General features: G+C 37.1%; 2 protein-coding genes across 3 annotated transcripts; one reads left to right on the top strand and one right to left on the bottom strand.

Moving 5' to 3' along the window:
• The first annotated feature begins 1,335 nt into the window (after positions 1–1,335).
• LOC133868338 (U-box domain-containing protein 4) lies at positions 1,336–3,720 on the top strand. 2 transcript variants are annotated; one of them, XM_062305192.1, is made up of 3 exons: positions 1,336–2,364; positions 2,514–2,985; positions 3,243–3,720. In XM_062305192.1, exons 1-3 carry the CDS (start codon positions 1,504–1,506, stop codon positions 3,245–3,247), a joined length of 1,338 nt encoding a protein of 445 aa, XP_062161176.1. In that variant the 5' UTR covers positions 1,336–1,503; the 3' UTR covers positions 3,248–3,720. The 2 variants fall into 2 exon arrangements, with proteins under 2 accessions (XP_062161176.1, XP_062161175.1); XM_062305191.1 differs by having other exon boundaries at positions 1,338–2,364; positions 2,514–2,978.
• A 1,075-nt stretch (positions 3,721–4,795) lies between these two features.
• Positions 4,796–8,733, bottom strand: LOC133869542 (ras-related protein RABA5a). The gene is made up of 4 exons (XM_062306570.1): positions 8,469–8,733; positions 6,743–6,887; positions 6,144–6,596; positions 4,796–5,418 (listed from the first exon to the last, which is right to left on the bottom strand). The coding sequence occupies exons 3-4, from the start codon at positions 6,481–6,483 to the stop codon at positions 5,081–5,083; spliced, it is 678 nt and encodes a 225-aa protein (XP_062162554.1). The 5' UTR covers positions 6,484–6,596; positions 6,743–6,887; positions 8,469–8,733; the 3' UTR covers positions 4,796–5,080.
• Between the last annotated feature and the right edge of the window lie 3,833 nt (positions 8,734–12,566).

Here is a 12,566-nt window from a genome sequence, read left to right as displayed (position 1 = left end):
ACGACATCATATTATTTTAAAAAGTTTAAGTTGATAAAAAAATAATAATAAATTTAACTATTTAATTAATTTTTTAATTGAATGTAAGTATTTTGTAAAAATGAATAGCTAAAATAATAAAAAAAAAAAATCAAAATTTGTTGAGCTTAACGTAAACGCTATAATAGAGAAAGTTATAAAACAAGCATGTCCAAATGGATGAGAATTCCTATTATTTAGTTACCTAAATAACGAGGGAGTTATAAGATTCATCTATCCCGAACAATTTATAATGTAAGACCTGAGTGGCTGGAGTTGGAGACTTGAAGTAGGTAAACTCCACAAACTCTTTTATTAAATTACTTCAATTTATGTGTTATTTAAAAAAAAAAAAAAAAACATAATGCTCATAGTTACGTAAAAAAAGCACCTCCGTTTTAACATTAAAAAAAGAAAAGAAAAGAAAAGAAACAGTGTATGTAATAAGCGTTGCACCAATGACACCTAAATGTATCTTTAGAGATTGGACATTCGTGACGGATGTATACCTACCGCTCTCCAAAATCTGCTAAATGGGGACAAACACAATCTTTTCCATTTATATATTAATTAAGTCACTGCAGTTTTTGGGTGCTAAACAACTCAGCACGTTGCATCACAGAAGAAAATAAATCCATAATATCATCTTAATTAATCATAATATTAACCAATAGATTGAAACCTCAATCTTCCAATTTCTTAAAAAGATTGGAAAAACTTACCTTTCGCCTCTTGGTTTTACAAAGCGACATCTGAAGAGAAGAAATAATTCAATGATTTTTTTTTTAGGGAAAAAAAAAAAAAAAAATCTTAACAAATAAAGTCGGTTTTTATTATAATTCAGTCACAAATTTATTTTTATGCGGTAAAAAAATTAGGAGTAAAAAAGAAGATAGCATCAACCAAACACACCGACGTTAGGTGAGCACATTGGTTTTGAAATTCACCTCGTTTGAAATTGCCCAATAGACTTTTGTCGCGTGAATGATAATTAGCGTCTCCATCAGCCAGGGACGAGTGGGCTCGGTTGTGGAGTTGCTTTCACCACCGTCCGATGTAGATCGTACGGACAAGTGAAGTGAAGGGGCTGGCATCCAAGTTTGTAAGTGGACTCTTGTCGTAATCCCAAGTCAAGAATCTTTTCTAACCAAAGTAGAGATTAGAGAAAGTAAAAAAAAAAAAAAGTTCTGGAACCGACGACGTCGCTTCATCTCCTCGCCGACGGTCCCACATCTGATCACTGTCAGATAAGCCCCCCCTGATAATTGATATGACCTGAACTGTGACCATTACCAGCTCACCAAGCTGTGGTTCTAGCTTCGCCCGGATACCAAAGCCACTACCCACTGCAAAACCAGCCTTAAAAATCAATTCCCTCATCTTCTTCCCTAACCTCTCTTGTCCCTCTCAATGGTGAAATCTTCTTTACCAAATTCTTCAGACTAAAACAGTGAGGCTCGTTCTCTGATTCATACCGAAACGACAATGGTTTCTATAGAAGACTCCCATTCGAGCTCCAACCGTTTCCCTCTAGCCCGAAACTTGTATTCGCCGAAAGTTCACCGACACAGCATGGGCCGGTCGATGCGCACGATACGGTCCAACGCGTACCAAAGAAACGACGACGAGAGCAGTTGCTGCTCATTTGTCGTCGAGAGATCGGGATGTGCATCCGAGAACCTGACCGATTCGGGCATCGACATGCGGCTGAGCGAGCTTGCAATGCGGAACGGCAAGTCGCTGAAGTCCACGTCTTCGTCTGAGATGGAGGAGATGAAGGAGTTTCTGGATCTTTCCCAGGCCTTCAGCGACCTCTCAGTTTACAGCAGCGACATCTCCGGGGAGCTACAGAGGCTAGCGACCTTGCCCGCGACGTTGTTGGACAACAACGGCGAGGATGCTGGCGTGGCGGAGGCGGCCGAGCCGTGTTCGGGGTTTCTACAGAGGGAGACCTTCTCGACGGAGATAATCGAGAGCATTTCGCCGGAGGATCTCCAGCCTACGGTGAAGATCTGCGTGGACGGGCTCCAATCGCCTTCTATAGCCGTGAAGCGGTCGGCGGCGGCCAAGCTGAGGCTTTTGGCGAAGAACCGTGCCGATAACCGGGCTCTGATCGGCGAGTCCGGTGCGGTCCCTGCTTTGATTCCGCTTCTCCGGTGCAGTAGCGATCCATTGACGCAAGAACACGCCGTCACGGCCTTGCTTAACCTCTCTCTTCACGACGGCAACAAGGCCTTGATCACAAACGCCGGTGCGATCAAGTCCTTAGTGTACGTGCTCAAGACCGGCACCGAGATCTCCAAGCAGAACGCCGCGTGCGCGTTGCTCAGCCTGGCTCTGCTGGAGGTAACTAACATCATAAATTTGATTGAGAGGCAAATTAGAGATAGAATTCGAACTCAGAACCACTGTTCTCTGGAAGCAGAGAACTTAAAAACGTAAGCTTATGAGATTAAAGATGAATTTGATTTGATGTTGAATTATTATTGCAACAGGAGAACAAAAGCTCCATCGGGGCCTGCGGGGCAATCCCGCCGCTGGTGTCGTTGGTGCTGAATGGTTCGAGTAGGGGGAAGAAGGACGCTTTAACGACGTTGTATAAGCTCTGCACGATAAGGCCGAACAAGGAGAGGGCTTTGAGCGCCGGGGCCGTGAAGCCGCTGATGGAGCTGGTGGCAGAGCAGGGGAATGGGATGGCGGAGAAGGCGATGGTGGTGCTGAGTAGCCTGGCGGCGATTGAGGAGGGGAGGGAGGCCATTGTGGAGGAGGGTGGGATTGCGGTGCTGGTGGAGGCTATCGAGGATGGGTCGGTCAAAGGGAAGGAGTTTGCCGTGCTGACGCTGTTGCAGCTGTGTGCAGACAGCGTCAGGAACCGAGGGTTGCTGGTGAGGGAGGGGGCGATTCCTCCGCTGGTGGCGCTCTCACAGACGGGGTGCGTTAGTGTTAGAGCTAAGCACAAGGTGAGTGGTTAGTTCCATATTCCTTAACTTAAATCCCAAAACCTACGAGCTAATGGGTCCTGATCTTCATTCAAACTGTTGATGTGGTAACTTTTCTTAATAAACTTGAATCTTCAAGTTTTGCCTTTTTATGCATTTTGCTTTCACTGTGCATGATTTTTAACTACATATAATAAAAATCAGTGTTTTCAGTGATTATGATCTTGTGCATGTGTTATGATTGGCTTCAATTCTAATGATACATGATTTGTTTTGCATTTGCAGGCTGAAACGCTTCTTGGGTATTTGAGAGAACCCAGGCAAGAGGCAGCAGCCTCTTCAAGTCCTTAGACAAGAAGAAGGTCATTTTACTCTAATTACAGTAAGATGTTAGCTGTTGGTGTGTAAATATGTTTTGGTTTTTTGATGGTTTTGTACAGAGTGGTTGAGAAATTTGTGAGATTATTTGTAGAAGGAAGGAGATTAGGGAGGGTAGGGAGTAAGAGTCTGACCTTTAGATGTGTATGAGCTTTACTAGGTTTTTGGATTTTCATTATTCCATTTCATTGACTATGTTTTCTAGAGGTGGAATACATGTTTGCTTTTTGGGTTTTGGGGTGGTGATGAGATTTGGGTTAATTCTCCTTATGTTTTGTTTGGGTGAGACCCCAAATGTTGTGAACTTGTGAAAAGGTTTTAATGTGATCCTCTGGTTTTTATGTAGCCAACATAACAAGAATTATGTACACGATTATTTTCCATATTTTGTGGCATCTATTAAATTGTGAAAAGGATGTGTAGGCGGTGGAAAGAGAAATTTGGGTAGGTCCCTTTGCCTGCTCCTCCCTTGGTGTAAAGTAGGTCATCAGATGTGTGCTACTATCACCATCTTTCCCTATTTGCATGTAATCCAGCAACGCCGACGAAGGACGTCGACCCCACCACAGATTTTCAATATTTTCTTCTTTCGTTGTCGTCATCATTAATCGTGCGTTAGCTGGCTGGTGGAGCAGGTATTTTTTGTCGCCATGTTTGTTTGGATTGGAACATTGGATGGTTGCAACTTGCAATTCCAAATCAAATTCAGTTTCACCAGCTGACTTCGAATGGAGCAGTTTTAAATGACCACCAAGTGTCGCTTCCCTTCCCTTGTCTTCCGAATTAGTCTCCTACATAATAATAAGGGTTACATTTTCTAACCGGCTGCTTCAATCTTTTTGTAATTTTTTTCCGTTTCTTTTTGTTAAACTCCAATAGAAAAACCAAAAGATTGTTTTGTGCATTATTATTAGGAAGAAAAAAATATTAAATTTAGTTCTTAGGTTTTTAATTCCGACAAATAGATCCTTAAGTTTCTTCTGGTTTCAAATAGGTTTCTCTCAATACGTCAAGTCAGACCATTTAATTAATGTCACATAGCTTTCGTTTCGTTTAATATGTCATGTGATGAGGGGCGACTTTCCTCGTCAATTTTTATTAGTAGTATATTAGTAGTTTAAAATAACTGTGCTACGCGACCCATACAATTTGCTGGGTCAAGATTATCTGGGTGGGGAAAATCAATATTTTGAGAATTGGGTCAAAATTATCCCTCATCCATATCGAACAAAGATTTGATTGTAAAAAAAAAGAAAAAAAAGAAAAAAAAAACACTCCAAAACATATTAACAGAGCCAAATTTTGGTAATTTTTTCCCAGTGTTTTTCTGCCCACCCTTTGATGGATGTGATGTGAAATGCACGCATGTGGCTCTATTGCCTCAACAACTGACAACTAATAAAGAAGTTCCAAACCTACTTCCCAACGAAAAGAGAAAAAAGAATGCGTAGGAGTCGAGGTGAAATAAAAAACATAATGACTACCGACTAGATATGAAATTTGAACATTGTAAAATATAATTTTCTTAATCCCATTACAAGTCACTTACTCTACTCCAATTTCTGGCCAATGATTTCTATTCAACCATCATTGACCCAGAACAAGTGATATTTAAATCGACATTTTAAATAAAATCAAAAAAATTGATCACATGAGGAAGAAAAGTGAGGAGATGGACTAGCAAATTTAGGGCTTGGGAGAGCAGCAAAAAGATCAGATATGGTTGGAGGAAACACGTGTAGCTCTTAAGATGAGCAACACCAACCTTTTCTAGGCTCTACATCTGCTTCTTGGTTCCCTCCCTGCAAAACCACCACAGTTTTTCCATTTCCCATCCAGGTAGGATCTTGTTTCTTGAGCTCTTGAGATATCATCACTTTTCGGCTTAATATATGGTAGATCTCTGTCACAACTGTCTGAAAAGCTGCAGCTACATTGGAGGAATCAAGAGCAGATGTTTCCATAAAAAACAAACCCCGTGCTTCTGCCAAGGACTTGCCGTCAGCAGTGGATACCTCCCTCGCATCCTTGAGATCAGACTTATTGCCAACAAGTATCGTAACGACATTCATGTCGGAGTGCGCTGTTCAGTAGAACCACCCATTCCTCAGTTTACCAAATTTAAAAATGATAAATGTAAGTTAATCTGTTATGGCCCACCAGAGTGAAAAACAAAAAATCAATGCATCGACAGGAAAACTGCAAGGGAAATGAATCAACATGACAGCCCATCGACCTCTTATCTATTCTGAAACTGATAGGCTATGAGGTGCAAACAGACATCATAGGAAAGGAGAAAATAAAAATAATAGAATGAAGGTTCACAGCATTTGAACATCCAGGATTGTGATCTAAAACAGCTTCATTAGGCATCGAGAATATCACTACAACAGCCATTCAAAGACATGTAACAATTACTTCCATATAAAATGGTTCAATAAAGAGTTGGTCCATATAAATGCACCAGAAAATAAAAATATAATCATCGAAATGGACAACCAAATATAAATCATAAAGAAACTATTCATTAACAGAAAATTTCCAATGTGTTGTAAATGTAACCTTCCAACAAGGATTCATATAAATATCTACCAAAATTAGTAACAAAAACATTTCAGCAGAAAGCACCACAACGATTACCCTCCTTTATTTAATTTAAACATTTAATATACTGAATGGTCGACATTAAATTATATGATGGCAAGTAGGAATCCTAACTGTAGTCCCCTTTAAGGTCAGCAACATCATTTAAGTACAACAGTAAAGTTCCCGAGAGAGAGAGAGAGAGAGAGAGAGAGAGGCTCTTACTTTGAAGTTCATTAAGCCATCTGCCAATGTTATCAAATGTCTGGCGTCTGCTGATGTCGTACACAAGAAGAGCTCCAACAGCACCTCTATAATATGCAGATGTAACAGCCCTGAATCGTTCTTGACCTGCTGTGTCCCAGATCTGAGCCTTGATTTCCTTTCCATTGATATCCATCTTTTGGGTTTGGAACTCCACTCCTATTGTTGACTTTGAATTAGAGTAGAACTCATCTCTAGCAAATCTTGCAAGCAAATTCGATTTTCCAACAGCTGAATCACCAATTAAAACGATCTTGAAGAGGTAATCCTCAGATTTTTCTTCTTCGGAATAAAAGGCCATCTTCCAACCTTGAAAGATTGTCACTTTATAAAGCCATATTTATACGAGTAGCTTTCTGGGTTTTGGGTCTTTTCAGGGACAACAATATTGCCTAATAAATATAAGACCTCCCCCTATTCATCACAACGAGGAAATGGATTAAGAGAATAAAAGAAGAAAAGAAAAGAAAAAACTGGGAAGGAAGGCAGGAATATAAAACACAAAAGCTGCAGCTAATTATTGGCTTTAATGCACCATAAAACAGAATCTGAGAAAATACCTATCTTCTGGAGCTCACATTGGGTGGGGTCTGAAATTTTTTGTAACTTCTGATCCACCCTCAGCTTCTAGCCACTTCCATCTGGAGCTTTTTAAGGTCAAATTTCAATATGCCCCTCCAAGAAAAGTGAACAGCTTTAAAGTTCCTATAGAGTCAAGAAAGCATCAGAATCTACAAGACTTATAATGAAAGTAACTAATATCATTGTTGCTCATTTCATGAGCTAGGAAATTGAGGTTGTGCCTCATGTAGAGTATATTTTATTATCAATTCAAGGTGTGCAGTGATCATGTGGACTGACAGACAGAAGATCAATGTGTTTAAGCAAAGTAATGATGATTGTCTTTTCAAAACCAAAAAAGAAGACAGCCAGAAGCTCAATGTGTTCAAGCAAAGTAATGATAACTGTTTTTTCAAAGAAAGAAAAAGAAAAATTCAAAGAGCATAAAGTACGTATGTAAAACCGTTATGGCTGCTTGCTGTAAGAAAAAAGGGCACTTTAGCCTCTTAAACAGGAAAAACTATAGGTCTCCTTGCTCAGCTCCATGTTGCTGCTTCTAAGCTCAACCACGGAAACAATGATAGTGGGTTAGATCATCTGTGCCAAAAACATTGTATGAAGAGGAGGTATTCTTGCATGATTAGGGGGGGGGGGGGGGGGGGGTTAGCTCCCCTTTTTATTTCGGATAAGTAATAAGAGATTTTATTAGAAAGAAGAGAGACCTTATTCATAGAGGATGTATACAAAAGGTTCCCCTAAAGAACTACTTGAAGATTTAATATCGGAGTTTCACGTGTAATGGAATAGTGAGTGGTTGATCTAACATTGTTGAGTTAAAACCCATTGGCTTAAAGGTGGAGAGATTTTATTAGAAAGAAGAGAGACCTTATTCATAGAGGATGTATACATAAGGTTCCCTAAAGAACTATTTGAAGATTTAATATTGGAGTTTCACGTGTAATGGAATAGTGAGTGGTTGATCTAACATTGTTGAGTTGAAACCCATTGGCTTAAAGGTGGAGACCTGGCATATTGAGACACGCCAGTTATTTATTCTCTCGACATTTAGTACATCCCAGATACAAGTTATTTAATGCTTCAACTAGAGCAACTATGGAGAAAACCTGTTCAGAGAATACTAAAAAAAAAAGGCCTAGTTGGTATCAGTAGCACATCATACTGCAATAACAGTTAAGAGCGGGGTTCAATATGCGCAATGCCAAAGAAAGGTGCTGAATGTGATGAAAACATTTATGCCAAATCGAATTGAAAACTGAGAAGCTTCATCATCAATTCAACCATTTAACCAAATCAGTAAGCAGTGACCTAGCTATCATGTTTAACCCAATCAGGTGGTCAACAAATCGTGCCCCCATAGACCTAAAGAGGCAAACCAAAGCAATGACGCAAAACCCAGAAAACCCTAACAGTTTTGACCAATTGGGCTTCAACAACAGAGCATAAGCAAGTGCTGCTCTCAAACTATAGGCAATGAAGATCTACCCGTATGTTAGGATGAGCTTGAACAATGAATTAAAAGCATCAAAACTGTAATGTTACACAATCCCATTATCAATCACAAAGTGAACTCATTTTCTATATAAAATAAAAAAAATTAAAAATTAAAAACGTGAATTCTAATTGAAAATCAAAAGAGCAAATGAACTTTCTTTATCGACATTTATTTGAGCATTGGGAAATTAGGGTTTATTGTGATTGACATACCGGAGAGAATCTGGAGATCGAGTGCCGTCCGATCCCTGTCTCTCTTTCTCTCAGATTTCCGATCAAATCAGAGGGAAATTTGTAGCCGTTGAAGATAGGATCTAGCGAGAAGTGCTATTGAAATTATATGATTACTGAAAAAATTACGGATTTTAACATTTATTTTCTGGGAAAATTAGTCTTTGGGCTTTTGGGATTGAAGGAGAATAAGAAGCGAGCACACCGAGCGAGAGAGAGAGAGAGAGATACTATTACTGTTGTTATTATTTTCTTTTTTTGGGTCGGAAAAGTTATTACAGGAAAAAATAAAATAAAAATACTATAACTCTATATTACAAAAAAATAAGAATAAAAATGACTTAAAATAAGCCTTCAGTCACGTGTGACATGAACAAAATTATTTATTTATTTATTTCGAAAAATTATTAGATTGATTCTGGTGGTTTGACCTTGTGAAATATATTCTTGATATTTCAAACAATAATCCCTTTATATAATGAATTTAGACAATTTTTCTAAATTTCAAATTTCAAATGTAGTCAATTTTCCTAATTTGTTTTAGAATAACTCTAGTATACGGTTTTCAATATTTTGGATAACATTCTTTAATTAAAAGGATTTAATTTTTGAATCTGTATTTTTTTTTCTTATTGTTTAATTCATTTCTTAAATTAACACCACAAAAAAAATAAAAAACGCTTCTCCACTTTATATTCCATAAAAAAGAATTTTCAAATCAAAACAAAAAGTAAAACAATTTTCAAAAACATCATTCATGAGGAGCTCTAGTGAGCATCAATGGCGGGAGGTGTTGTTCTATGTGAAAATGTAAAGCAATCATGAACATTCAATTTGGAGTCTACTCTAGATTGACCTACATTGAGCTATTGTATTGGGGCCAAAATGTTAACAACAATCACCTAATAGGTGAATGGTTTATCGAATACGCAACCTGATAATTTCATAGGTTCTGAGGGAACTTAAATCTTATATTTTTAAGAAACCTAGACCTTTTAGATTTTAAGAAAACTTAGATATTTTCAAATATAAGGTTTCTGATTAATTCTGCTTTTCACTTTATTAATTGATCACCCGAGACTACATAACTACATGCACAACTTAAACTGAATCAAACTAAAAGATTTGGAGATAAACTCATACTCTAACTTGGAAATAAATTAACTCCTACAAAAAACAATAAAAACTTACTACTAAATAACTTTTGCACCATGGTATTATAAATAATTAAAAGACTCTAATTTAAAAAGATAATTATATCTATCATTATTTAATTAAACTACGACTGCTCTAAGATAAGATACAACAAAGATAACTGCAAGAGTTTCATAAGATATGTACTTGTGAGTCATACCAACGTCTTATATCTGTTGTAGAATTCTACTTTCATAACATCACCCTTGCCTTTCTCGATCTTTGTCAAGATCTTATTTTATTGCATTTAACGATATACATAATGCCATGTCATTTAAAAATTTTAAATAACATAACAATGTATATACCTTTAAATTTGTAAAATTTGATATTAACCATAAAAGAACTCTTCTCCATTTCACTTGAAATGGAGAATAGAGAGAATCTTATATATTCTACAAGGATCGATGGGTTGAGCAAGAAATTAAGTAAATGATACTTATTGATTAATAGAGGTTGTGATAGGCTTGAAAGGGAATAAGAGATCTATTTTACAGCTAAGGTTTTATTTGGTTGAATTTAACAGTATCCAAATGACACTATCTCATTTATACCATTAAATATAATAAAATAAAGTCTTAGACTGTAAAATGGTCCTCTTATTCCCTTTCAAGCCAGTCACACCCTCCATTAATCATTTCATTAAGTACCATTTACTTTCTTGCTCAACCCGATTTTATGTGGCATAGTTATATACCATTACATTTGTAAAATTTAATATGAACCATGAAATGGACTTGAGATGCTCCGAATTGTTTATCGTTGGGGTTTTATGGAATTGGGTTTATGAAAAATTGTCCAAAAATTTCAAGGCGGGTAAAATCACTATCTGTAAACAGTTGGACCATCCAAGTATAACAATGGTTAAGATTGACACTTTCTCTTAACTAACTTATAAACCACAACCATTTACCATTATATATATATAGAGAGAGAGAGAGACTAAATCAATTTCAATAGCAATTGCTTTGGAATTGGCACTAATAATGACGTGTCATCTTTTTCTTATAGTTTTTTTTTTGGTTGGTTTTATTACATCATCATTTATCTTAAAAGTTTAAGACGATAAGAAGTGGTTGTGGGCTCAAAGGTTTATCTTTCATTATATATATCCTCATGTTTATCTTCATTACCATCTTGTTTAATTGTGGATGAGCCTCTCATCATCATTTTGCCAGAATTAGGAAGTTGACATGACCTTATATCTGTCATCTTTGTAGTCCACAAGAAAGGATTAACTCAAATACGTGAGGGATTTATTTTTGTTAATTTTTTGTTATATAATTAGCTGGATTTCTACCTAACTATTGTTGCTGCGCACTAACCGCCAAGGTGATGAGAAGTAAATAGAAAATTGGGGGAGAGAAATGTGTTCATCCTCAAACGTTGGATATGTTTGTGTCTAATTAATAGTATTATAAATTGGGTTTGGAGGGCATGCATACGTACATAATTGGATTTACTTGAATTGACAAATCCCAGTCCAACGATCAAAATCCCCTCCTACTACCATTACTGCACAAGGTACGTACGTACGATCGCAGAGTTCTTGATTAATCAAACAAATATAATTTCATATTTGAAAAGGGCAACCGATCGATCGAAGAACATAGAGAGCATCAGGACAAAGCAACTTGGCAATAGCAAAGTTTTCTAATTCTAACTTCTTTGTCATGCTCTTTGTACCTAAAATCTATGTTTGTTAATCATGTGTTTTGGGGCTGTTTTTTGTTTTTGCCTAGAAAAGAGTTTTGATGTGATAAAAATTTGAAAACGGTTTTTTTGTGTTTTGGGTTGTTTGTTAATGTCTTTGACTTAAGAACAGAAAATAAACTGATCGTGCATGCAGTTGAGAATTGATGGTAAAATTATATTTCTTTTGCTAGGGATTTTTCTGTATTTTAGGAATATTGAATTTAATTTTGTTAAGAAGGACTTTGTTTCCTCAATGGCATGCGTTTTTTCACAATACAATTCACAGCTTGTTTGAATGTACCTTGGAACTTTATTATTAAAGATAAATTAAAAAGGAAAATCAAATACAACTATTCCGTTCAAAGGCTTGGATCGAGCCACATCAACCTTCAAAGAGAAAAAAAGCTACAGATATCTCACAACACTCATAATAGTGTTAAAAAAAAAAAAAATCAATAATTAGTTAGGACTGTCGTATTAACTTTGTTGAATAATTGTTAGATAAAAATACTAACCAAATTAGCTTTTAAGACTGTCAGCCATTGAGGAGTGGCCCAGGGGCGGAACCAGCCTGGCAGCCTCCCCAACTTTGGGGGCCAAATTAAATAAAAAATAAAATTTGGAGGGCCAAAATTAGAAGAAAAAAAAATTATGGGTAAAAATTTTATTATTTTTTTTTTTTGGAGAAATTTGGGGCTTTGAGGGGGCAGCCTCCAAGCTCTTTAGTGGCTCCGCCACTAGAACTGTTTATCATTTTAAAGAGTAGTCAACCGCCTCAAGAAATATTTAGATTGGTCGAACCACCTTTTAAGATGAAGAGGTGATCAAACTACCTCTGAATTCGGGACGGTCTCCGACGGCTCGGATCCTACAAACTAGGACCCTGTGGATGAAATGGTTGTCCATCCACGTGTACACGCATGTACATCGATCAGTTATGAACAATTTTCTGATCAGTTGTAGGCTTATCCATAAGCTCCTAGATAATGTGAATTACGTACCCATTTACTTCTTTCGACAGTTAGAGGCGTGCTGGGATTCTTATTAGTGTTTTCAATTTTCTGATCAGTTGAAGGCTTATCCATAAGCTCCTAGATAATGTTAATTAGGTACCCATTTACTTCTTTTAACTGTTAGAGGTGTGCTGGGATTCTTATTAGTGTTTTCATTAATTTTTAGTTCTTATTTTTT

The sequence above is a fragment of the Alnus glutinosa genome, chromosome 5 (assembly GCF_958979055.1).
Source record: "Alnus glutinosa chromosome 5, dhAlnGlut1.1, whole genome shotgun sequence".
Taxonomy (NCBI): Eukaryota; Viridiplantae; Streptophyta; class Magnoliopsida; order Fagales; family Betulaceae; genus Alnus; species Alnus glutinosa.
The sequence above is the reverse complement of the archived record's forward strand: the minus strand, read 5'-3'. Positions and strand labels throughout refer to the sequence as shown.

Bases quoted from the DNA above. Each gene is read 5' to 3' on its own strand.
- LOC133869542 (XM_062306570.1), bottom strand. From the start codon at position 6,483: ATGGCCTTTTATTCCGAAGAAGAAAAATCTGAGGATTACCTCTTCAAG. The intron at 5,419-6,143 runs GTAAGAGCCTCT...TCTACTGAACAG, and splicing joins ATGGCTTAATGAACTTCAAA to CGCACTCCGACATGAATGTC.
- LOC133868338 (XM_062305191.1), top strand. From the start codon at position 1,504: ATGGTTTCTATAGAAGACTCCCATTCGAGCTCCAACCGTTTCCCTCTA. The intron at 2,365-2,513 runs GTAACTAACATC...TTATTGCAACAG, and splicing joins TCAGCCTGGCTCTGCTGGAG to GAGAACAAAAGCTCCATCGG. The intron at 2,979-3,242 runs GTGAGTGGTTAG...TTGCATTTGCAG, and splicing joins GTGTTAGAGCTAAGCACAAG to GCTGAAACGCTTCTTGGGTA.